The sequence below is a fragment of the Chiloscyllium plagiosum genome, chromosome 18 (genome assembly GCF_004010195.1).
Source record: "Chiloscyllium plagiosum isolate BGI_BamShark_2017 chromosome 18, ASM401019v2, whole genome shotgun sequence".
In the NCBI taxonomy this organism is placed as follows: Eukaryota; Metazoa; Chordata; class Chondrichthyes; order Orectolobiformes; family Hemiscylliidae; genus Chiloscyllium; species Chiloscyllium plagiosum.
The window spans coordinates 14,290,235-14,317,978 of NC_057727.1; the positions used below are offsets into that span (position 1 = coordinate 14,290,235).

At 42.3% G+C, this 27,744-nt stretch overlaps 1 protein-coding gene across 2 annotated transcripts in view; it reads left to right on the top strand.

The window, feature by feature from the left end:
- The window catches only part of slc38a3b (solute carrier family 38 member 3b), a 138,123-nt gene that overhangs the window by 49,685 nt on the left and 60,694 nt on the right, over positions 1–27,744 (top strand). For both annotated transcript variants that reach the window (XM_043707722.1, XM_043707723.1), the window contains exons 5-7: positions 21,985–22,058; positions 23,443–23,535; positions 26,858–26,939. In XM_043707722.1, the coding sequence (XP_043563657.1) occupies positions 21,985–22,058; positions 23,443–23,535; positions 26,858–26,939 (249 nt within the window). The remainder of the gene's footprint in view (positions 1–21,984; positions 22,059–23,442; positions 23,536–26,857; positions 26,940–27,744) is intronic.

Genomic DNA, 27,744 nt, shown 5'->3' on the forward strand with positions numbered 1-27,744 from the left:
GTGGTTGGTATGTTGGGTCCAGGTCGATGTGTTTGTTGATGGAGTTTGTGGATGAATGCCATGCCTCTAGCAACATGAATTCGACTGGGACAACACTACTATCATAGGGCAAGCCAGACAGAGAACAGCCAGGGAATTCCTAGAGGCATGGCATTCATCCACAAACTCCATCAACAAACACATCGACCTGGACCCAATATACCAACCACTACAGCAGACAGCTGAAACTGACAACCGGAAGCGGCAGGGACAGACCACTATAAACACCGGAGGAAACATCAAAGAAGCGCTTCGCAGGAGGCTCCCAAGCACTATTGATGTCGCCCAGCCAGGGGACGAAATGTTTGCAACAAAAACTTCCAGCTCGGCGAACAGAACCACAACAACGAGCACCCGAGCTACAAATCTTCGCACAAACTTTGAATTAGAATTAAGAGTTTATTCACCATGAAACTGTCACCAATTTTGGGAAAAGTCACCTGGTCCACTATGTCCTTGGCGGAGGAAACTGTTGTCGTTTCCTGGTTTGGCCTACATGTGACTTTAGATACATTGCAATGTGGTTGACTCTTGACTGTCAGTTTGGGATGAGCTGTAAGTGTTGGCCTAGCCAGTGATGCCCACGTCCTGTGAATTAATAAAACAAAACTCGTACCATCAGCTAATAGGGACAGCTTTTTTGGACTACATTATCTAAACCTGTTTTGGACACCTTGATTAAATTTCACTTAAATCTCCTTTGTTGTAAGGATAGCAGTCCCAGCTTCCCAACCTTTATCTTGTAACTAACATCTCCCATTCCTGGAAACATTCTGATAAATATTATCTCTATCCTCTCAATGATCGTATTAACCTTCCTACCTTGTGGTGTCTTAGAGTCACAGAGGTCTACAGCGCAAAAAACATCCTTTGTCCAATTGGATTATATACCTTGGCATTGCAACTACACATCTAAAAATTCTTCAATGTCATGAGAATTTCTGCCTCTACCACCCTTACAGACAATGAGTTCCAGACTGCTATCACTCTCTAGTTGAAAAGGTATTTCCTCACATCTCCCTAAACCTTCTGCCCCTTGACATAAATGTTTGCCCCAAGTCATTGATCCTTCCATCGAGGGGAAAGGTTCCTTGCTGTCTCTGCCTCTCATAATGTTATAATTAAATTATGTCCCTGCTCAATCTTCTCTGCTCCAAGGAAAACAACCCCAGCTTATCTTTTCATAGCTGAGCTGGCAACATCCCGGTAAACCCCCTCTGCACCCTTGCCAGTGCTATCACATCCCTCCCATAATGTGGGTTCCAGAATTGGACACAGTACTCTGTGCTGTGGCCTCACCAATGTTTTGTACAGTTCCAGTATAACCTCCCTGCTCTTAAGCTCTATGTCTTGACTTCTCAAGGCTTACTGGAGTATATCATATTCTGCCTTAACCATTTTATCCACCTGTCCTGATGTCTTAAGGGACATGCACACCAAGGTCTCTCCGAACCCCAAGGCCCTACCAGTCATCATGTATTCCCTTAACTTGTTTGACCTACTCAAGACCATCACCTCATATTTATCTGGATTGATTTCCATTTGCCACTGATCAGCCCATCTGTAACCTAAGGTTATCCACCTCCTTATTTACCATCCACCAATTTTTGCATCGTCCGCAACCAGAGTTAGACGTAATATTCCAGTTGCAACCAAATCAGGATGTTATAGCTTTATCTGCTGTTGACTACTAACTATAGTATTCTTTAACTGGCAATTAGGAAGTATGCCTGGAAAGACTGGAGTGACGTCCTTTGTGTTTTATTCCACTCCCTTTTTTATGCAGAAGCAGTTTTCCTCAATGAGTTCAAATAATTCACATCCCAGTCACAGAGGCCACCGATGTGTCAGTCAATATTTGGAGCTTGCAAAAGGTTGACGGTTACAGATAGTCCATGAGCTGCAGCTTAGACACCCTTTCTCCAAATCAGCTGTGAATGATGAAGGTCGTATTGTAATGGTGCCATTGTTTTGTCTGTGTAGTGATTGGAATGAGGTTGGCCAGGTGGCTCTCATAGTGATTGGAATGAGGTTGGCCAGGTGGCTCTCATTGAATTTTTGAGTTCCCTAATTGGGGCTGTTAACCTGGCTGACAGATATCAACAGGAGATTCAGGGATGCCCCTCGCTCTAGGGGCTGGCTCTGAGTTGGCTGGTCAGAGTCCATGTACTGTGCACATGTAAATAAAGGGTAACTTGGTGATGGAACACTGGCTTCCACTGAGTCATTTCAGTCTGTATGACCATATGATGTCTACATCTGGAAGAACCCATTCAGACCTGGATTGTCCATCGAAATTTATGCTGGCACTGTCACACATGACAAATCTAAAATAAAACAAATTGTACACCTCTTAAATGCCTATTAATTAGCTGCAAACTTGGGTTACCCATTAGAGTCGAAATTTGGCCTTTCAGTATATAAAGGAAACAAGTCATGTCTCTATTTATTCCTCATATGAAAATATCTCTTTTAATATACTTTTAACCAACAAGAGCAAAACAATTTGATTCAAAGTATGAAAAAAGAATTGCAGATGTTGGAAATCAGAAACAGATTCAGAAATTGCTGGAAAATCTCAACAGGTCCGGCAGCATCTGTGGAGAGATATCAGAATTAATGTTTCAGGTCTGGTGACCCTTCTTCAGATCTGCCTGGAATTATATTTGTTTGTATGATAGAAACATGGCTGTCTGAAATACTATGCAGAATTGAAGATGAATATTAACCACCCTCCCCTTCTCTTTCTACTCAGAGTCCATCTCTGGGTTTTTATCAAGTTGTAATGTCTGTAACAGTGCAGAATTAAAGGCAGTTTTGTATTCATAATTGCGACATCAAAGCAATTACGAAACTAAGTACACTAGTCTTCAAAGCTCAAGTTCCATAAATGCTTTGGTGGACCACTGACACTGTTGGTATGGCTTTGTTGGACATGACTCAACTTTTTACACCAAGAAGCCAAGTGAAAGGTCAAAGGTTAAGTTTTGTAGTATAGTATAGTTTCAAAGCTGAAAGAAATAGGAGAAAGATGAGGTAAATCAAAGAGTAGTGATGACACAACAGATAGTTAGGGTTAAAAACCATGTAAGATAGCAAAGATTCAAAGAGATGGTTAATTCAGTTTTGAAAGATGACAATATACTGAATCTTCATTCTATTACAATGGGGATGAATGGTGCACTGAATAAAAGTTGTATCAAATCCTAGGGGGCACAGCATTTTTTGTCACTGATCGGCGCATTAAACAGTTTGCCTAATAGATCCTAGTGTGTTGGAGAATATGAGACATTTGAAATAATACCAAGTTGCTCCTTCCAAGGAGAGAAAATACAAGCTGTCCCGTAAATTAGGGATAGATCTTTTGTATTTCCCACGAGAAGAGAACTGCTACAGAGGCAAATAAAAAGAACCAAAATATAACAGACTGACAATAAATAAATGGAGACTAATTGCCAGAAATGGTCAGAAATGATGACATTCAATCCCGTTGCTAAATTGCTTAAGGCTATAGGTCATAAATGCAAATGATCACCTAGTATTTAGTCACATGGCACTTAGAATGTGCATCACTTAATGACAATGAACAAGTAATGGCAGAATACCAGAGCTACAGAGATAGGGTTTACAGAAGTTCTATGCCTCTGTAGAAAGATAACTATCAAATGTGGAACCATGTTGAATACCATACACTATCTTATTCATGTCTACCCCAATATTCTCTGGACCTCATTCCTCTTCTGCAGTTTTTGAAGAAATGATTTTATCTGAAATCTTTTGTCATTATTCATTCACTGGACGAGGGTGTCTCTGGCTAGCAGCATTTATTGACCAATCTCAATTGCCCAGAGGGCAGTTAACAGTCACCCACATTGCTGTGGGTTCACAGTCAAATATAGGCCAGATCAGGTAAGGATGGCAGTTTCCTTCCCTAACGGACATTAGTGAATCAGAAGGCGCTTTCCAACAATCAGCAATGGATTCATGATCATCAATAGATTCTTAATTCCAGATATTTCATTGAATTCAAATTCCACCATCTGCTGTGGTAGCTCCCCAAACTTAAATCCGCAGAATATTACCTGGGTCTCTGGGTTAACTGTCCAGCGATAATACCATTAGGCCATTGCTTCTCCAAAAGGTTAAAGGTCACACTGTAGAGGAAGGTGCAATTAGTGAATCAGAACCAGTAAATTTTAAAAAAAGAAGCTATGAATGGTATTTCCCTTGGTACCATAGCAACATCTTGTATTCATTACGTACCATTTAGTGGCCTAAGGGTGTCACAAATAAATATGGCATTGAGCCAAATAGGAGATTACCAAAACTGTAGTCCAAAGGGTAGATTTTAAGAAGCAACTTAAAGGAATGTATACAGGCTGTGATGCTGGTGGGGTTAATTGGGGGAATTGCTGAGCTTAGGGTCTTGCTAACTGAAGGCATGGATTCTATTGATGGGGAGGAAGGAAGCCAAAAATGACCAAGAAGCCAGGATTGAAAGACTATACAGTTGGAAGATGCTATAAGCTTGGTATTATCTAACCTCTCAGTGGAACTGAAATTTCCAACAGTCAATTAATTTGCCATTTGCAGCAGTCCTGTGCAAGTCAATGATCTTCTCCCATTTTGACCAAAGCACAAAAAGTGAATTTGAATCTAACAGCTTTTCAGACCTTTGCAAGACTTTGTGTTTATGTAGAATCAGAGACAGCCTTGACTTGGGAAGTGGATTGAGCATAAAGAGGTGCTATTGACTAGGCTGTAATGGTGTCGGTGGTTTGGACGGGCTAATATGCACGTAGCCTATAAGCGTCAACAATACATGCACTGTACTGTTTGAATGCTTGAGGTCTGAAGAATGGATTCTGAGGGGTGTTAGAAAATGCACTGAGAATCAGTTCAGTTATGCGAGATATTTCATCAAGAAGCACGAAGTAGGGTGATCTGTGCCTCTTTTCAGGAATTTGGTTCTTTCCGTAGACACTTAGGAATGTGTTTCTGAGATGGGTGTCTCATTTATTTTTCCAGCCTTCCAGTGGCTGCAGCAATAAAAGCAAAACTGTGGGAGTCTGTGATGTTCTCTGAGTTCCTTGGTTAATTTAGAGCTGTAAAAAAAAACTGTCCCTTGGCTTTAAATGCAAGAATCACAGAAGTGTTACAGCACAGAGGAGGCCATTCAGTCCATTGTGTCTGCACCAGCTCTCTTATCAAGCAATTTACTTTACCCCGTTTTTCCAATTTCTCTCCATAAACCTTCACATTCCGCCTTTGCAGATAACAGTGTAACCCCCTCCTTTTCAAAGCCTTGATTGAAGCGGCCCGAACACAGTCTCCGGCCATGCATTTCAGACCTTAACCACTTGCTGTGTGAAAAAGCTTTCTCTCAAATTGTTTCTTTTTAACCCTTTCATGAGTGGGAAACATCTCTCCCTGTCTACTCTGCCCAGACCTTTCATGATTTGAATATCTCCATCAGATTTCTGCACTGCTTGCTCTTCACCAAGGAAAACAGTCCTAACGTCTCCAATATATCTTCATACCTGGTTCCATGACTGAAGAACTTCAGGCTCATGATTCTTTTCTAAACTGCTAGAAGACACCTAAGAATTTTGCTGAGGGGCTCCCAGATGGAACTGCCATCTGAACTGTCTCACTTTGTTTGCAGGTACGCCTGAGGGAGCGATAGCTTAGAGCTGAGTAGAAACAGTGTGGAAAGAGGAAACAATTGTCAGCTTGTGGATAATTGTGTGGGACTGGATTAAATGTAGAAACTAGGAGCAGGAACAGGCCATTCAGCCTGCTGTATCATTCTATTTGATCATGGCTGATCCTTTATTCTTGATGCCATATTCTTCCAAGATGGCGGCAGCAGGATTGGTGACATTCAACTCCTGAGCACAGGGCTTGGCTGCGCATGGCTCAGGTTCTGCTGCTTCTACATATTGTCTTTTCAGCTCGGTAAGGTTGTTTTTTGTTTTGGTCGCCCTGGGGCCTCCTCCTGGTGTCTTCTGTGGGAGGCCAGAGCCCTGTGTACCTCCATCCCTGCTCTATCTCATGTGGCAGCATTAGAAAATGAGCCAGGACTCCATCGTTCAACTTGAAACCAGAACCCAATCGGTCACTCGAAGCCAGGACCCCTTCGGTCAACTCAGAGCCAGGACCCCATCGGTCAACTCGGAGCAAGGACCCCATCGGTCAACTCGGAGCAAGGACCCCATCGGTCAACTCAGAGCCAGGACTCATCGGTCGATCTCCAACATTGGAGGAGGTCAGGACCCGCACAGTGTGACTGTCTCCAACTCTAAAGCGGCAGTTACAGAAGTTGATAACGGTAAAACTTCAGATGGTGGTGACTCGAGGAGCAGGGAGAGTGAAATCTACAGAGAGGGAAAGAGGAACATTTGAAGTGTTTTCAGTTTTAGTAATTTCAATTTAATATTAATTTATTCAGTATTTTGCCATTTATACAATTTATTCAGTAATTTATTCTGTAATCCAAGATGGCACTGGAATGTAGAGACATTATCCACTTTTCACTGTACCTAGGTACAAGTGGCAATATTAAATAAATCCAATTTTAAATAAATGTGAATTTATTCCAGCTTTCTGCCATATCTCTAGATTGCCTTTAAAATCAAAAAATCTCACAAATATTTTCAGGCCTCGACAGCCTTCTCTGACAGAGAATTCGATGGGTTCACTATCCTACCTGTGAAGAAAAGTTTCTTAATCTCAGCCCGAAATGGATTACCCTATATCCTGAGACTGTGTCTCCTGGTTCTAACTCCACAACCAGGGGCAACATCATCCCTGCATTTAGTTAGTCCAGTGCTGTTAGCATTTCATACGTATTACGCTGATCTCCTCTCATAGTCCCAAACTCTAGTGAATAAGGCACCAGTCGAACAAATTTCTCATCCTAGACAGTCCTGCCATTCTTGGTATTAGCCCAATGAACCTCTGTTGCAGTCCCTGCATGGCAAATATATTGTTTCTGAGGTAGAGAGAGATCAAAACTGTATGCAATGCTCCAGGTGTGGACTCACCGAGGCACCCTATCTCTACTTCTGAACTCAAATCCTATCTGTCTACTTTTGTTGACTGATATACTAGGACCTTTGTGCATCCATGCTTCCCAAAGTATCATTATTCAAATAATAGTCTACCTTTCTTTTTTTGACATCCATGTGTACAACTTCACATTTACCCTCATGGTTTTGCATCCAACATGTGGTTGCCCAGTTGCTCAACTTGTCTAAATCACCTTGAAGATTCCTTGTAGACTCCCCAAAACTCACAGCTCCACCCAGTTTTGGGATTGTGCAATGTGAAGAGAATGCAAAGAGACGTCAAGGATTCTCTGTACTGTGATCACTCTTTTTATAGAAAGTGATTGAACCTTGCATGATATGTACCTTGGAACATCATCCTTTCAGGGTGGCATAGGTAGCTTAGTGGTTAGCATCGCTGCCTCAGCGCCATGGACCTGGGTTTGATTCCACACTTGTGCGACTGTCTGTGTCATTCTTCCGTGTCTGCATGGATTTCCTTCCACAGTCCAAAGATGTGCAGATTAGGTGGATTGGCCATGCTCAATTGCCTATCATGTGCAGATTAGCTGTGGTAAATGCAGGGTCCCAGGGATGGGCGGGATAATTTTTGGAGGGTTGGTATGGGCTGAAAGGCCTGCTTCCAGCTGTAGGGATTCTAAATTTACCTGCTCTATTATTGAACACTACTTTCATTGCTCATGAGTCATAGAAAGTCCAATTGATTGAGAGGAAAAGGCACAGATGCACTCTTGAACGATGGTTTAAAAAATCAGACAGGACTGAATTGATTCTTATTAAGCTGGCCTGTAGAGGTGCTGGACGTGAACTCCGACATACTGAGTTGATCGAAATAAAAGAGAAAATGCTGAAAGCCCTCAGCAGGTTTTTGGGTGGGAAAATGAGAGAGAAGGAAAGGAGTGAAAATAAACCAGCAAAGGAAAAGGAAAACAAATGGGGGCTGAGATTACCACCTGAAATTGTTGAATTCTGTACTGAGTGTCGGGATGGTAACGTGCCGAAGTGAGAGATTAGCTGAAGTTCCTCGAGCTAATGTTGAAATGAATTTGAATACAACATGAGGACAAAGGCAAAGGTTAATGTGTCAGCAATGTGGGGAATTAAAATGGCGCGTGTCCAGGGTCACGCTTGCAGATTGAGTGAATCTGCTCTGCAAAAGCAGTTACTTAATCATCATTTGGCCTCCCCAGAAAAACTAGATTGCATCATCATCAGTGAGCACAATGTACCAAGTTGAAAGAAGTACATATAAATCATCTTGCCTTGGACAGTGAGAAGGAAGAAGGTAAAATGGCAATGGTCACATTGCATGGAAAGGTGCCTTTGGGAGTGGTATGGGTTTTGGCAGTGATTGAAAAATAGGCCAGATTGGTTTGGAGGTAGCAGTCCCCTCAGAATGCTAAAAAGAAAAGGAAGGAAATTTGTGTTTAACTAGGTAATTAATTAATTTACATTAATTAGGTAAAATGCTTGCCTTCATTACTCAGACCTCTGAGTTTAAAAGTTGGGATGTCGTATTGAGGTTGTCCAGGACGTTGGTTAGGTCTCTTCTGAAGTACTGTGTCCAGTTCTGGTTGCCCTATGATAGGAAGAATATTATTAAACTAGAGAGGGTTCAGAAGAGATTTCCCAAGATCTTGTGAGAAATGGAGGGTTTGAATTATAAGGAGAGGCTGGATAGGCTGGGACTTTTTCACATGAGCATATGAGATTGAAGTGGAGAGGTGGGGTGGCCTTATAGATGTCTATAAAATCATGAGGTGATTGGATAAGGTAGAGGCAGGTGTCTTTTCCCTAGGGTGGGGGAGTTCAAGACCAGGGGGCATATTTTTAAAATGAGAGGAGTAAGATTTGAAAAAGACATGAGGAGCAATGATTTTACACAGAGAGTGGTTCATGTGTGGAATGAACTTCCAGAAGAAGCGGTGAATGCAAATACAATTACAACATTTAAAAGACATTTAAATAAGTGTATGAATAGGAAATGTTTTTTGAGATATGGGCCTAGAACAGACAGGTGGGACCAGTTTAGTTTGGGATCATGGTTGGCATGAACTAATTGAACCGAAAGATCTGTTTCCATGTGGTAGAGCTCTATGGCACAGGGCGGCATGGTGGCTCAGTAGTTAGCACTGCTCCCTCACGCCAGCAGCGATCCAGGTTCAATTCCCGCATTGGGTGACTGCCTGTGTGGAGTTTGCACATTCTCCCCGTGTCTGCGTGGGTTTCCTCTGGGTGCTCCGATTTCCTCCCACAATCCAAAGATATGCTGGTCAGGTGAGCTGGCCATGCTAAATTGCCATAGTGTTAGGCGCACTAGTCAGGGATAAATATAGGGTAGGAGAATGGGTCTGAGTGGGTTACTCTTCAGATGTTCAATGTGAACTTGTTGGGCCGAAGGGCTTGGTTCTATACTGTAAGGAATCTCATCTAATGGCTCTGTGTAAATGTGTTCAGTGGTCATGCAAGAGGTGGCAGAAATGGCAGAAGATGATCTGTGGATTTGAAGCTGAGAAGAGGGGAGGAGAAAAGTGAGAACAGGAGAGTATGAAATGGGATGATCACAGTCAACTGTCAACTGTAGATGGAGGGGAACCTTCTATTGAGGAAAAAGGAATGCAGATCATAAGCATTACATCGTTGGAAGGCTATATCAGCAAAACAGGTGCAACGGAGATGGAGAACCTGGGAGAATGAAATGGACTTACAGGAAGCAGAGTGAGAAATTGTGGTTGAGGTGGCTGTAGGGTTAATATTGGTTGATAGAGAAATCGCGGAAGGGAAATCATAGATAGATTACTGGAAGGTGACAAAGTGAAGATTGGAAATGTCACTTGAATGATACACTCCTCAATGTACCTGTTTAATCAGTATGTTATATTTCTGTTTTTTGAGTCATTGAATTTGTACAACAGGAAATGATTACATTACCTACGTCAACACCCAGAAAATAAACAAAGCATCAAACATCCTGGATTAAAAATTAACAATCTTGTACCTTTGTGTACATTTGCTTCAGTGAATTGTCTCAATGGTTCTTCTGATGAGCCAATGTGACTTTGGATGAAGTCCTATTTGGAATATATAAAAAGGTCTCCTGTGATCTTGTATCAAGGTTATAAGCATCTGATTGGAAGAACTCTACACCACCATGGGTTCCCAAGGAAATTCACTGAATAAGTGTCAACATATTAGCTCCTGTGTGGGACAGAGTGGGTGAAATGGAACAACGTACTCGTGTCAAACATGTTACAGGGCCACTTGTGACCATCTCACATATTTGGTTATACTGGGCAAATGGTATGTCCATCAAAAATGAGGGAACTGATAGATAACATCAAAAATCTTCTGGTAGCATTGAAGAGGCTTAGTTACTTGGCATCTTTGCACACATTAAACCAATACAAATGACACTCAATTTGTGTTATGGGTCCCATAGCTCTAGTCAGTAAACAAAAATCTCTTGCTACTTCTTACATAAGTTAGCCCTGTAGCTGACCTCTTATTCCTTCCCCTGATCATTCACTTCATGTTGGTGACTGTGCCTTAAATCATCTGCATCTCACTCTCCGAAATATTCTTTCTAACCTTCTCCATATCTCTATCTTCCTCTTCTAATTTAAATGTTAGCCCTGCTCAGTGAAGGTATTCACATTTCTAAGCTTATGCCACATTGTAGAGACTGGGGCACATAATTGACAAAGCCAAGGGAGTGCAGCATTGTCGGAGATGCTGTCTTTCAGATGCAACATTGCCACCCAGGCCCCACCAACCTTCTCAGGCAAGAGTAGAATATCCTATGGGACTATTTGAAGCAAAACCCATGTGGTTCACTAAACTCCTTTAGGGAAGGAAATCTACTTGTTCTTACTTGGGCTGGCCTACATATGATTCCAGATCTATAACAATGTTGTTTTCTTCGAATTGCCCTTTGGGAAAATAGGGATGGGCATTAAAAGCTGACCCATATCCTGTGAACAAATGGCATGTTGACTGAAAGTACTTCACAATGTTCTGAAAACATAAAAGGGCCTTTATACATGTAAATACCTTTTCTGTGTATTTTTTCTTAAAATCTATAGTTGACCAAAATATCGATTACCATTCTTAATCTGAACTTTGGCTCAATATCTGTTTCAATCTGCTTCTGTAAAGCATCAACATTTTGTCCAAATGCAAGATGGTATATAACTGCATGTTTTTTTTGTGAACATGAATAACGTGAGTTGTAACAATAGCCAATAGAGAATTTCTCAACCATGTTTGCAAGAGGAAATGGACTGACGGAACAATCATTTTTGGTTTTGAGACCTTAAAAATATTTAATGTAATTGATTATTTGAAAAACCGTTCGAGAATAATGGCAATTCTAATTGGTGGCTTCAATAAGCATGTGAAGTTACGATAAGTCTTACATTAACTCTGCTGATTTTCAGATGAAGTAAACTTTATATTGAATACTGCAGTTGGTAAATTGAGCATATGTTAATTTACATCACATAGCAAAATAAGAGATTGACAGTTGCACAGTTGTTTTGCACGTTAAAATGCCAGGGTGGTGGGACAAAACATGGCTGGATGCTGATTTGAGACTATAATTACGCGCAAAATAATTTCCCTATCCCAGCTCATGATGTTGGTTGGAATATGTAGAATTTGGCCAGAGGCTTCAATCCACAAGTTGAGAGAGAAGGTCACTTTGCAGTCCTTTTTTAGCAATGATAGTGCAGCCTTGGCAGAGGTTCGAGAGGGTGGTTCGGTCATCTGCACATCCATTTGGCGGGGACTGAGGGAGAAAATAAAAACACTTAGAAATAAATTTGGAATCATGTGAATGTTTGGGATGCTAGCAGTCAATGCCAGAGGAGAAATGGACACATTGTAACCTCTCTGGTTACCACTTAATTCTCCCTTTCAGAGCCATCTTTTCATTTGATATGTATGTTGACCTAAAGTGCACTGCTCCCGTGCTGCACAGGTTGGTAGTAAGATTTAAGTCACCTTGTCAATGTGACGTTCACCAGTGCCCAAGCTGAACCTATAGACCAGCACTTGAACAAGGGTAAAAAAGTAAAAGAAAGATTGCATTTTTGTAGTGCTTTTCATGACCACCAGATGACTTACATCATTTTACAACCAATTAACTACTGTTTGAAATATAGCCACTGTTGTAATGTAGCAAACACTGCAGCCAGGGGTTGTGCACAGCAAGGTTCTAATAAACCAGCTTTTTAATGATGTTAATTGAGGGATCAGGAATAAAGTTTTAGGGGGGAATATCTTCCTTGCTGCTCTTTGAAACAGTGCCATGGGATCTTTTACGTCTACTTGAGTGGGCAGATGGAGTTTAACGTCTGAAGTCAAAGAGGGTATTTCTGGCATTGCAGCACCTCTCCGCACTTTGATGTTTAGGTGGGATAACGCTGAATCTGTAAGAGATCCTTTAGGCAGCAAAGAAAATAAATCAAGTTGCATTCATATTACAGGCCGCTGAAAAGGATAAAAATACGTTTGTGTGTTTGCCAATGGCCAGGATGCCTAGTTGCACAGATGGAAATTGTTTCCTCCTGGTCCTCTTTTTCTTTTTTAAATAAAAGCCTGAGGCTCTTAGTGTCTACGTGTTTGGCTTCTGCTTGTGTGTCTGCAATTGGAATGGGCAGGGATTCAAACAAAATATTGAACGACGTCATGAAGTCTGAACTGACGTCCTCGTTCAGTCATCTTGCATAGTGCAGCTCTCTGAGTAAATGCAGCAACTAATCAGGTGGAAGGGAGTGAGAGTAGCTTCAGACTAGTCAGTATTTTTCCAGCAAGCTTTATCAGTATTCAAATCTTAGTCTTACAGTTCCAAATACCCTCAGTTCTCCCTCCCTCCTCCTCCTCAGGTCTAATCGTGGAGTGCCCCCACAAATTTGCAACAGAGTACTTGACTATCCCAATATTTACTGACATTTGTTCAGCAGAAGTCCATTTGTTTGTGGTAATGGCGACACATTGTCGGAAAGCCCCAGATCCATGCACAAAATCTTTACAAATGCAAACTAAATTAATGCCTACAAAATGAAGCTCTAAGTGAAGAGTGGCTAGTAAGCTAGAAGTTGCAGGACAAATTCTTTACTTGAGCAATATAATTGAGCATTCACGTAAAGGATTCATTTTCTAGGTAATATTTATTACCTAGAATATTTATTCGTCATGATTAATATTTATTTTTACCCAAACAATAAATTGGATTTGGGTAACAGACTGCTCCCTTCCATTAGTCCTTAAATATTTGCCTTACCTCGTACCCTTTCAAACATTTAAATTAGATGTTTTAGGAAGTTGCCGGCTAGGCGAAAAAACAAGGTCTGAATTCCGTGCGAGTGAAACAAGGAAAGACTAGCATGTGTATGTCCTTAAGACACCCAGGAGCTCTTTACAGCCAGTGAAATGTTTTTGAAGTGCAGTCACTGTTATAATGTAGGAAATGCAGCTGTCAATTTGTACACAGCAAGCTCCCACAAAACCACAGTTTGATAATGGCAAGATAATCTGTTTTTTCATGATGCTGACTTAGAGATACCTATTGGCCTGGACACTGGAGAGGATTCCATTGCTCTTCTTTCATATCGAGACATCAAATTCTTTTATTCTGACCAAATAGAGCCTCAGTTAAACATCCCATCCAAAAAAAAATTGACTCAACTACATAGAATCAATTAATGCTGAAGTGGCCCTTCAACCATAGAGTCTGTACTGCCAAAACAATGCTATTCCCTCCCCAGTGGCATTGTGGGTCTACCTATGGCACAGGGACTCCAGCTGTTCAAGAAGGCAGCTCACCATCTGCTTCTCAAGGGCAACCAGGGACAGGCAGTAAATGCTGGCCCAGGCAGCAATACCCACATCCCACAAGTGAAAACAAAATCAACACTAGTCTCACTTTCCAGTGCTAGGGCCATAGCCTTGACTATTATGATGTTTCAAATGGAGTTCACTGCAGTATCAGCCTGGATTTCATGTTCAAATTCATAACATCATGTCTTATCTCCTGAAGGATAAATATTTTCAGTGTGCTTTTGTGATTTGCCTTACGCTCCTCACTGCACCGCAATAATATACTACCTCTGTAACACCTGCCTTTCTTCTTTTCCTGAGGAAAACACCCTGCAGTAGGGCAGAAGGAATCAAACTGGATTCTGAGCTGCTCAATGGACAACTCTTCACCCCTAACGTGGAGAGGAATCTGACTCTGACCACCCAGAGCAGGTCCTAGACTGGTATCGGAGGCTGCCCTTGACTGACTGTGCCAGGAGCTCCTAAGTGAAGGCTATCCCCATTATCTTGACTGAGCCCTACTGACAACCATGACCAGCTTCCTGCCTTTGTGTCTATGCTAATTGGCATTGCAGCAGTAATATGAGCCTGGTATTCCTGGCTGTGGTGGCAAAGCATAAAAGGTCAAGGCAAGGCATCGAAGGCAAAGGTGCTGTGAATATCCAAGAAGGCTCAGAGTAAGTGAGGACTATGGGAAGTGAGTGAAGAGCCCAGAGATACAGACTGGACCAGTCAATGAGCTGGTGCATATCCCTAAGGGCACATTCTCCTTTTTGCATCGTTGCAACGAGAAATGCTGGTGCAGTCTGAGGTCCAGCATTGAAGGCAGAAATGTCCTGGAAGTGGATCAGAGATTAGTTTTTGATTTGATTTGTTTTGATATTGTCACATGTATTGAGATATAGTGAAAAGTATTGGTGTGTGTGCTGTCCAGACAAATCATACCTTACCTAAGTACACCAGCGTAATAGAACAGAATGCAGAATATAGTGCTACAGCTCCAGAGAAAGTCCAGAGAAAGATCAACTCTAATATATGAGAGGTCTGTTCATAAGTCAGATAACAGCGGGGAAGAAGCTGTTCTTGAATCTGTTGGTACATGTTTTCAAACATTTGTATCTTCTGCCTGGTGGAAGAGAGTATAACCAGAGTGGGAAGTATAGTTGGACTCAATGGAAGGAAGGCTGGCTTTTGTGATAGACTGCTCTGCATTCACAACTTCCTATAACTTCTTGCAGTCTTGGGCAGAGCGGTTGCCATACTAAGCTGAGATGCATCCAAATAGGGTGCTTTCTATGGTACATCTATAAAAATTGGTAAGAGTCATTGTGGATATGCTGTTTTCCTTAGCTTTCTGAAGAAGTAGAGGCTTTGGTGTGCTTTCTTAACTGTAGCGATGATGTGGATGGAAGTAATCTTAGAGGCTGGTACATTTTGGATGCCATTCTTGTGGGGTGCATGTAATTGGTACTCATGGAGCACACCCAAGATGCTGTTTCCCAGTGAGCAAAGTTGGGCTATCCATTAGGGACTTACCAAATAGTATTTGCCCTTAATTGGCAATTTGCCACTGCTGAGTGAAACATTCACCAGACCTTTTGTGAAAAGCATAAACAATGTAGCAAGACTTCTTGCCCGATTCTGCCACACATCTTGCCAAACTACTCCACCTGGACCCCGATAAGATTGCACCCTTCTTTCCAAATCAACGTACTATTTAAGTTGGGGAGGTGTTTTATCATGCCTCAATTGGAAAGGTATCCCACAGAACACAAGTAATGTTCCATTTAGGATGTGGGCATGCAAAGCTGTGTGTTAATCTCAAAGACAGCAGCAGTGAAATAAGACAGCAATGCACTGCTTAGATTTAACACAGCTTAGAGGATCCGATGTGCCAAAGTTAAGCCTGATTAACACACCCATGTAAAATGTAATAGTATGTGCAGAATTTTAATCGTTACCAAAACCATTAAAATCAGAAGAATTTAGGGTTCAAGCTGGAGTGCAAAATGCAGAAGTCAGTTCACCATTACATTCTGAGAGTTAAACAGGAGATAAATGAGGACTGAGGTCTGAGATTTGTACATCAAAGAGTTAATAGGCAGAACAGTTTGGAGACCTATGTTTGAACTTAAACCTCTCTAAATTACCTTAGAACTTTGCTTTTGTGTTGAAATGAAGAAAACAGAGTAGTTTGGAGATACCAAAATTTTGTCTAGGGAAAGAGATTTGAAGGCTGGTGTTTGCAGCTAAAATGTTATGAAGTTTTATTTGACAGATATGAGAGTAGGATGTATCTGCATTACACTATAATCAACTTCAATCTATCTGCACTATCAGACATCAGCTTCTCGAATGTGACAGTAATATAACCTGCTGCGTTTACTCAACATGCATCAGTCACATTTTACATAGGACACAAATATCGGATATGGCTGAACCGATGACATTTACATACCATGTGAAATATTTTGTCACTTTTTTTTTCTGAAGGGTGACATGTGGATTCTTAGCATTTGAAGACAAATGGGATTTAGTCCCTCATTTTAGCTCTTTGCTAAAGGAAGGAGGATTTAATGATTCTTTTCCTCTTCCACTAATCCATGGCACTAATTCTCCCAGATGTTCCAGTCAATCTTGTCTCAAGGCACACACTGTGCTGTGCTGAGCTTATGCTGCGCTGAACGTGGGTTGAACAGTTGAGCAGGAATAAAATTGGGTTAGGGCAGGATATGATGGCAGTGGGGGAGGGGAGATTTCAGACCACTAATCACCTTAGAAGCTAAGTAATAAGATGCTCCCACGATTCATTAAAGATCGTTAAGCCTTCTTAAAATGGAAAGTGAGTGTAGAGGTAAAATGTTGGAATCATTTTGCAGTTTTAATGGCACGATTTGGCCAAAAAACATTTGACCAAAAAAACAGCTACAGTTTTATTGAGAGAAAGCTGGTGTGAGAAATATCAGCCTGTTGCCATAGGGGAATGCTCTTGTGAAATTGGCACTGTGATACATTAGTGATGAAGTGGAGTTGCCAGCACTCCAAAGTTGTTCTATAGATTTGGAGATTAATTTCTTGTACATTACTCTTCAAAAAGGGATCATGTGAAGACTTTAAAAAGATGCATCTTTTTAACTTTCATTTGCATGTCATTAAATAAAAAATGTATATGGAGAAGGGGTGGGAAGTACAGGTTTCACGACTGAACGAAGCATGAGGTGATAAAATCTCCACAGAGCATTCATTCAAAGTTGGCAACCCGTTGGTGGGAGTGCAGAACAGAGGCAATTTGCTTTTCCTCACAGTGCTTGTCCCCAGCATAGATCACTGCGGATCAAAAAATGAGCTGCTCCTTTATGCTATGGAGATCAAAATTCACAAAAACAGCGAGGATTGAAATGAAAATTTCACACAGGCTGGAAATGAAAAAGTGCATGCAAAAATAAAACTCCCGATGGAATGTGCTGGTGTCTGAAATTATGATGAATATGTTCCTATACTGAAGGATTTATTTTCTGTGAGAAACGGGGCTTTTATCAATGGAGGCTTTTTTGGCAATCACCCTGCTAAGCAGACATGAGAAAGCCCTGATTTGTATGTTCAGCAAACACTATGTTGCAGACAGTACAATTACTTGTCTGATAATTTGTGAAACATCTGACTGGGGGAAAGAACATTTTTTTTTAGAAAATGTGTTATTTCTTTAACTATGAAACTCATAAAATACATCATTGTTGTCACTTCTTGTTATAAGTGTTAAACATTCAGTTCCCTCTGGTTCTCAATGGATAAATGAACTGTGCTGGGAAGGTCCCAAATTCAGTTCATTGTTCTGTGATGTCTGTGCTGACCTCCTGCAGGAATGAGTTGGTTAGACCCTGTCTCCCAGCCTATCTCCATAACCCTGCAAAGTTGGGAAATAGGAGCCATTTTCAGTCACCGTAGTCCATGGTAGGAGTGGGCACTCCTAGACATAAGGATTGAAGGTCTCTCTACTCTGATGTTTCTCAAAAAGGGGATTATTTTAACCTAATGACTGGAGCTACACAAGATCTTTGGCAACATCATTTTAATAACCTCTCCAGTGTTGTTGTGTTCATGGATTCAAGTGGAATATGAATTTGAACTGTGTGTCAAAACAGCATTTCACTTGCACCCCCACAACTCCCATCCTAACCCAATCCTCATAGTTTCCTGGGGTTGGGTAAGGTTAAAATTGACTAGGTAAAAACAATGATTGCAGATGCTGGAAACCAGATTCTAGATTAGAGTGGTGCTGGAAAAGCACAGCAGTTTAGGCAGCATCTGAGGAGCAGGAAAAAAGGATTCCTCTATTCCTGACGAAGGGCTTTTGCCCGAAACGTCGATTTTCCTGCTCCTCGGTTGCTGCCTGAACTGCTGTGCTTTTCCAGCACCACTCTAATCCAGAATAAGGTCAAAATTGACCCTAGCTATATCTCAAAAGAGCACCCCATGTTCAGCCTCAAGTTCTCAGGTGGACCCCTACTGAGTGACACTGACAGTGCTGAACTTAGGTCTGTGCTGTGTAATCTGATCTCTATTGTGCACATGTCTTGCCTTTAAGAAAAATAAATTTAACACACTAAAACCCCCACCTGGAAGGACTCCATGTGCTGTGCATATGCAATATTGCAACTTTGCCTGACAGTTCACTGTGGGTCTATAAGCTGCACATGTGGAGAAATGTACAGTGGGTTTGCTGTAATGCCTGCTTCATAACTTATTGTGTGTTTTACTGTTTCAAATAAAATAACTCGCGGAATTAATCAGTCCCTGACAGCAATTGATTATTCAACCATTATCATGAACATGACAATCACAGCTGTCTCAGGAGCAGAATAAATACAGTCAGTCCAGAGATGGAACCAGCATGTTTCTCAGCCATTTTCCCCTAATGTGAGTGCTGCTGTTGGCTAGTAGTAGGAGATAGATAAGCCCCCACCCCCCACCCCGCAACGCATTCAGCTTATAACCCATGCCGGGTTTTCAAATGACGAATGAACTGTTAGAGAGGTCTGGATGATTGCAGCTATTGATGGAGAGAAATAATTCTGGGCCTTTGATACAGTAGAGGTGGGAATATTCAGTGTGCGTCCACACACACTCCCTCACTCATGCACATACCTCAGCAGAAAAGCACCTCACATTTCAGTATGATCACTAACCTATTGATCCAACTGAAACTCTTTCCTCTCTAAACAGATGTTCCCTGACCTGCTGTGACATAGAATGCCTACAGTTTGGAAACAGGCCATTTGGCCCAAAAGAGTCAAGAGTGTGCTACTGGACAAGCACAACAGGTCAGGCAGCATCCGAGAAGCAGGAGAATCAATGTTTTGGGCCAGAACCCTTCAGCAGGAAATTGCTGATGAAGGGCTCCAGCCCGAAACATCGATTTTCCTGCTCCTCGTATGCAGCCTGACCTGCTGTGTTTTTCCAGCACCACACTCTCTGATTCCAGCATCTGCAGACCTCACTTTCTCCCATTTGGCCCAACAGGTCTACACCAGCCCTCCAAAGATCAATCTCCAACCCCCGCACCCCCACCCCGCACCTGGAAAATCCCTGGAACTCTGCACCTCCCATGGCTAATCAACCTAACCTACACATCCTTGAAAACTATTTAGCATGGCCGATCCATCTAACTTGCACATCTTTGGACTGTGTGAGGAAGCCGGGAGAACCTGGAAGCAACCCACACAGACACGGGGAGAATGGGCACACTCCACACACAGCCAGTCACCCGAGGCTGGTATTGAGCCCAGGTCCCTGGCACTGTGAGGCAACAGTGCTAACCACTGAGACTCCATGCCACTGTCTTACCAACTATTTTCTGTTCCAGATTTCCAAAACTTGCAGTATTTTGCTTCACAATCGTCCCTTGCAGATACTGAAAGTGAAGCTTTAATTCAATCAGACGGCAAGAGATCTATCTGTTTTCTGTGTACTACAAGAAGGGCCTTCATACTGTGCAGCAAAGGAACAAATCTGACCCCATGATTCCCAAACGATTAAGTTGCTAATTAACAAAAAGTGACAAATGGGAGCAGAGAGGATGGTGAAAGATGAGGCAGCCCATTCCACTTCATGGTTTACCGGACTGATTGCTAGGACTGACATTTTAAGAGAGACTGGATTGGTTTAGTGATTATAAGAGGGCAGATCTCATGGAGATCATTAAAATTCTAACAGATCCAGACAGGGTAAAAACTGAAATAACTGTGAATGCTGTAAATCAGAAACAAACACAGATATTGTGTTTGGAAACAGTCTGGGTGGGTTACTCTTCGGAGGGTTGGTGTGGACTGGTTGGGCCAAATGGCCTGTTTCCACACTGTAGGGAATCTAATCTAATTACTGGAAAAGCTCAGAACAGAGGAAGGATCCCAAAACATTTCTCTTCACGAATGCTGCCAGACCTGCTGAGCTTTTCCAGCAATTTCTGTGCCTGTTTCTGGACAGGCAGGAAGGATATTTCTAATGACCAGGGAGTCTAGAACCAGGGATCACAATCTAAGGATACAAGGTGGGCCACTTAGGACTGACATGAGGAGGAATTTCTTCTCCAGGGAGTAGTGAGCCTGTGGTTTCTCTGCCATAGGAAGTGGTTGAATGTTTTCAAGAAGGAGTTAAGTGCAGTTCTTAGAGCTAAGGAGATCAAAGGGTGTGGGGAGGAAGCAAGAGGAGGGTGCTGAGTTGGATGATCATATTGAATGGCAGAGCAGTAACAAAGGGCCAAATGGCCTATGCCTGCTCCTATTTTCTATGTTTCCATGCTCCTGCACATTTGACCAGGAAGTCCCTGTGTTCACCAAAACCCCGAAGTGGCATCATGAGGAAGGCCAATAAAGAAAGGGCAAGAGTTGGTGTGATACAGTACCAATGAGCAGCATTCAGGAGAAGGAAGGTTTCGGATTCTAACCCCGTGATGATTAATTTTATGGCATCTTACTGCAAAGAACTCACTTTGGAATAGGAATTTCCATATGGAATTCTTCCCATGAATCATACTCTCAGATTCTGTTCCTGACTCTTCTTCAAACTCTCTTTGGGCTGGAATTCTGAAACAATTGAAAGGTGGGACAGAACGTAATGGTGCTGGGCATGTCTTCTCTAGTGTCTGAAAGAATGAGAGATAATCTCACTAAAACCTCCAACACATTGAAAAGGATAGACAGGGTAGATCCAGGTTAAGATGTCTTCCTGGTTGGGAGTGTAAAATCAGGGGCTCAAAGTGGGATACAATTTAAGACCGAGATGAGGAGAAATTGTTCACTCTGAAGGTTGTGAATCTCCACTCCAGAAGGCTGTGGAAGCTCAGTCTTTGTGTGTATTTAAAGTAGAAAGTGATAGATTTCTGGTTATCAATGGCATAAAAGGTTATTGAAATGTTCAATCAGCCATGTTTGTGCTAAATGGTGGAGCAGGTTTGATGGGATGAATGACCTACTCCTATTTCTGTGGAATTTCAGAAAGTGTGCTTAAGCCATCAGTATTTTTCTATGATTTATGAAGGGCAATCTCAACAAGGAGCATGTTCAGAAATCACGTCACTGAAGCCATGCTGTTAAAAAAACATTTTTGGGAAAGTATTTTTTGTTTAATTCCTTCATGGGATGTGGGTGTTGCTGACTATTTATTACCCAGAGGGCAGTTAAGAGTCAACCACATTGCTGTGGGTCTGGAGTCACATGTAGGCAAGACTAGGTAAGGATGGTGGTTCCATTTCCTAAAGAGTATTAATGGGCTTTTCCTGACAATCAACAATTGATGCATGGTCATTATTAGACTCTTAATTCCAGATTTCTTTTCCCCATGGCAGGATTTGAGTCCAGGTGCCTAGAACATCACCTGATAGTTTCTGATAGATAGTCTCCCAATGATACCACTAGGCCATTGCATCCCTTAAATATGCATATTGAAGTATTGGTAAAAACATTAAAGTCTCAACAGAAGCATAGAGGATGCATGTGCTTTTGCCATGAACTGATTTGGAAATTATTTTTTGACTTCCTTTCCTCCTGTTTCCTTTCAGCTTTCTGTTGACAACTGTGGCCTTACTCTCCTCCTATTCCATTCACTTGCTTCTGAAAGCTTCCGGTGTGGTTGGTAAGTTTTATTTAACATGGACCTTCCCTATGCTGTACTTTGTCTGAGGGAGAGGAAATCGCCCGACTTTAGTTTACTGAAGAACGCATGGAAGACAAATGTGTCTGGGTTAGGAATTTCCTTTGATGTTATTAATGTTGGCGATGGAGACCGCGCCAACAGTTGCCTGTTTGGAAATTTTCCAAAGGAAAATTTGCAAGATGCCCTTCCACACGTCTCAGTGACACCAGGAGTTGCTAAACCCCCAGGAATCTAGGATTAATCTGTCACCAATCGGAGAGAAAGATCAGAGAGCCATTCAAAAGGTTTATGGGCTTTTTCTTCTCTAAGTACCAGGTGGGAGATGGAAGGGCACAAGGTGAAACCTTCAGGCATATGTGCAGCCACCTTAGAGCAACCTGAGGGCTAACAAAGGCCCATGACTCGGGTCTTGCTGTCTGCTTCCTCTAACAATTTGGTATAGTTTAACTGCATACCCTAATTTAGTTCCCCATATATTAACGCGCTATCATTAGATTGAGAGTGATGCTGGACAACATACTCACAGGCCTCTAGCTTTGACATTTAGAATCATAGAATCCCTACAGTGAGAAAAGAGGCCATTTGACCCATTAGGTCTGCACTGACCCTTTGACGACTATAACACCCAGACCCACATCCCACTCCCCCCATCCTATCTCTGTAACCCCACATTTCCCATGGCTAACACTATGAGCAATTTAGCATGGCCAGAGCATCTAACCTACACACCTTTGGACTGTGGGAGGAAACCGGAGCACCCAGAGGAAGCCTACGCAGATATGTGTGCAAACCTCAAACTGACAGTCTCCCAAGGCTGGAATCAAACCCAGGTCCCTGGCTCTGTGTGGCAGAGGTGCTAACCATTAGATTAGATTAGATTAGATTAGATTACTTAGATTAGATTGCGGGAATTGAACCCGGGTCTCTGGCGCTGTGAGGCAGCAGTGCTAACCACTGTGCCACCGTGCCGCCCATTGAAGCATTGTGCCACCCCCCAGACTTGTTCTGACCAATCACTAGCGTGCCTGAAGGGTAGGTGCTGAAATCAGTGCAAGGGACCACATGCAGAGTTTATAAAACTGGAGACTTTGTGGGATTTTGACTGATCTGGCACAATCCAATAAATATTTTGGAGGGGATTACACCAAAATGCAGTGGATTTTCAACTTTACCAAACTTTATCCATTTCCCTTTTCTCTGTCTCGTCCGTGAGACCAGATGCACCCCTTGAAGATATGATGGGACAGGTCTCACTGCAGTGTCTTTTATTTGTGATGTACTTTTGAAGCATCCAAGTGCATTGTCTGACAATTCTGCAGCTTCTATGTTGTGATTAAATCACCCTTCCCCATTATTCCCTCAGGAATCCGTGCATATGAACAGCTCGGTCAGAGGGCTTTTGGGACTCCTGGAAAATTAGCAGCTGCTCTGGCGATCACTCTACAAAACATTGGAGGTACACTGCTTTGCACATTCCACAGGATTGAGATCAAGTAATCATCTTTTAGGGGAGTTAAGATGGGGACAAAAGATATACCAACGTACATGCAGTGTGTAGAAAACTGAAATGATCTTTCATTGTCAATACAGTGCCATTTTTAAGAGGCTGCATTGTTCCATTGCTTTACTGAGGAGCTTTAGGTGCCAAAAGTACACTTGAAAGTAACACCCTAAAATGTCAAGAGGGAAGGTCTTGTGTTGGCTGCTGTACCTGTCCCAGACTGATTGAGACTGGGGATCTATGGAATTCTGTGACCTAGAAGGCCATGAACTCTCATTTGTTCAGTTCGATCAAGGAATGATTGAGTCCCTACAGTGTACAAACAGACCAACCCTCCAAAAAAATTCCCATCCAAACCTAGCCCCCATAACTTCACATTTAGCATGGTCACTCCATCTAGCCCAAACATCATGGTACAATTTAGCATGGCCAGTCCACCTAACTTGCACATCTGTGGGAGGAAATCGAAGGATATTATTGGGGTGGAATTGAGTTGACATAAAAGTCTCACTATTGAATGGCTAAGCCGGCACTGAGGGTCACATGCACACTGAGGGTATGTGTGTCGTAAGATGATCTCAATCCCTGTTTTTATCTTTCTGTCACTGAGATATTAGTTCAGAAATCGCAAGGTTGGCATTATATTTAGTGAGAGCACTGTATGGGAAAGCTGACCTTCCCCAGAACATTAACTCCTTAACCCAGAGAGAAAAAGGTGGTTTTTAGTTTTGCCAAAGGAGTTCCTTCCACTGTGCATTGAATGACTGACCTCCAATCCTCATGTTGGCAGCTCAGAGTGTACTGAGCTTTAATTCCCAATTCAGCTGCTCTTCCTTTATACCCACCGGCTGCAAAGGACTGTTTCCATAGCAGCACTGGCAAGGAACCCTCAGTTTCATGATATAATGGAAAGTCTGATTTCTTCCACAATTGATGCGATCACATTTTCAGAAATCGTCTGTTTATTCTGTGTCGCTTTCCTCGATATTGTCATTATGGAGAAAAATGGACATTTTCTCATTTTTTTATTGAAAGAAAGATTTCAACCTCTCCTCCCCCAGTCTCCATCTCGTTGAGCTCCTCTCACTGATGTGTTACAGCGTTGCAATAGACACCACACAAAGGAAGCTGCTTGGATAATAACGCCCAGTTAAACCAACATATAGTACCTCACTGCCTTGCATTGGAATTACGTACTCATTGATTATCAGTATAGTAGACACCATAACAACTGCAACTTTAAAACTGACCTTATGTTGACTCTTTCTAATTAAATTGTGCAATGACGATTCATTGCATGTAATGATTATTTAGTGAGTAGCTTCAGCATCATAGAGCATCGGTGACTTCCTTACGTGTGCATAATTCAATTAAGTCTGCTCACTGCAAACGTATTATTCCTTTATGGTCAAAGTGTCTCTGACATACATTCCTTATTGGTGCTGTTCTCTTTGATTAAGAGTGTGAGAATACAGCAGTGTTATCTATGAAACCAGACTTTGACAATCCCACTTGACATTCCACCATTCATAGTAGGCTGCCACTGAACGATTCATTTTGTGTCCTGCCAGTGTTCATTGATATATCGTTCGTATAAAGCAAGTTCTAATGTTATGGGCCAGACCAGACCCCCTCAAAAATATTTTGAGAAGGTAACCTCGACCCTAACATTTCCCTATTTTAAAGGTAAATGTAAAGTGTCTCAGATGCAATGAGACTGGTCAAAGTACTCAATATTAAGCGAAACACAATTTATGTAAACACTGTTGTTAAAATATGACCAAAAAAGAAGAATTTAGAATAAATTAACTCTATTGGAAAACTTAACAGAATAATAGATACAGTAACTCATTACTAATTAGCTGTTCCAATATAGTAACATACCACAAAATCATTCCTTGTCAAAACAAAATGGAGAATTCAGACTCAGATTCTCACATGCAGTTCTTTAATCCAGGAGGGAACTAATATCAAGAGAAAATTCAGAGAGTAGCAGCCAAGAGACCGACACTGAAGCTACCAAGTCTTTTGAGACCCCAACGACTTCTGTTTAATTCTAAACCTAAAAACTAAACAAAATATTGAAAGCCTGATCTATGAGAGCTGGCCACACCCAGGCTGCTTCCATTGTTTCAACTTCAAAAACCTATTCCCCCATCTCAAGGCATCCTAAGCTGTTTACTTTCTTAGAGACAGCTCGATGCCTTTTCCTTGCAACCTCTCTTCAAATAAAAACCAAGACAATATAACCTCTTAAAGTGACAGCATCGTCACACTAATAGCATGCGTACATTTTAGCCAGCTTGGTAAATTAGGGATTTTTCCCAATGGCAATGCCACTGTTATGGCACAGTTACTGAGCATGCTCAGACTTTATTTCTTGAAACAAGCTATCACGTTCTCACTTTCCACTCTGACCTCCACCTCAATGTCACGGACCCTCCATCCCTGTCCTCCCCACTTGCTACTTTCTTCATGCTCTCTGCTTCCCTCTCCCAAACCTTTGCTGTATGTGAGGGCATTGAGAAAGGGCGAGCGACTGGGAGGTGTCGAGAGTGAAGATTGCGGGTAAGGAGGCAGTGTGCTAGAAGGCAGTGAGAGGGAGAACGTAGAGGGCACATGATGAGAGGTGGGCTGGACAAGTACAGAGTGAGCCTAAGAGTCGGGTAAGGGGAAGGGGTGAGTAGGAAGGGTCAGCGGATGGGAGAGGTGACAAACCAGAGTGTTGGACAGGGACAGGGAGAGTAGGGTAGGGTGTCAGGAGATGCAAGTGAATGGGGGGAAGTAACAAGCTTAAAGAATGCTGGAGACCAAGAGCCAGTTGAAAAACAATTGCGGGGTCAAGGGTGGGAGGGCAAAGCAGCTGTTGGAGCCACACACACTACACTTCCCAGCTACTGACCGTTCTGGTGCCCATGGAGCACAGTAGGAGTGAGGTCACCTCCATTTAGCAGACAGCTTTCTCACATGGTGCGAGGTTGGTCCCCACATGGGCACAATGCTGGTGGCACCATACAATGATGTTACCTAGCTGCCCACTCAGGGTGGCAGCCTCACCATATTCTGTCTCACTGTAGATAAAGTGCTTCAAAAGGACCCGGGTCCCTGTAATTTCACTGTCCCCTGTGGTTTGACTGTCTGCTGTGCCTCCCAGCCTCCTTTCCAGATCTGGAATCTTCAGAGAACTAGATCTTAAGATGAAGAGATGCCCATTGCTATGGTTCATTGTCGGGATCTGAGCAGAAAATTCACTCTAATGCCTTTTGTCTGCTTTCAGCCATGTCCAGTTATCTCTACATCGTGAAGTATGAACTTCCCCTGGTGATACAGGCCTTTCTGAACATTGAGGAGAAAACTGGGTGAGTTGGAGCTCCTGAAACCTGGAAAGGGGTGGAATGAATATTCAGGGCATGGTCTTAATTTCCTTGGGACTTCTCCTGTTCCTCACTCGTTACTTCCAATCAGTGAAGCAGAAATCCCTTTCTCTGCAACTGGAGAATCCCGCTTACTGCTTTCCTCATGCTGTCCACTTCCCTCTCCCAGACCCTCGCTGTGCATGAGGGCATGGAGAAAGGGCGACCGAGTGAGCGAGTGGGCGAGGCTACGAGTGGGAGCAGCTTGGAGGTGACCCCAAGGAGAACAGGAGAAGACCTCAGGAAAATTCCATCATTTGGTTTTCCGTTAAGCTCTAGAATATTCAATGTATTAGAACAAGAACAAAACGAATGTCTAAAAAAATTATGACTAAAATTAATGAGAGAACTTCAACACTGCTTCAGTTGAGAATCCCAGCTTGTGTATCAAATCTGAATGTTTTCTGGACAGTATTGTATGTCTAACATGTCCAGTTTTCTTGCCCTGATCCATTAAGGAAATCCATCCAACAAAAGCTTCATATTCCATTTGGAGACCTCCTTAAAGGATCCTGGGTGTGCCAATTTGAGAGCCACTGAATACAATGGAAATTAAATCAGGTGTGGGGCTGATACCCCTTACTCAGGGTGTTCCTGGTGTACTCAGTAAAGAATATCTTATTAGCATTGGGAAAACCACACATCACAAAAGTCTGCACCCGTTAAACCCAAGAGAGTGTGGAACTGCAGCTATCCAACTGAGAAGACCAAACTGTGGATCTACCAAGCCTGTGTCTTCAGCACTCTCTTC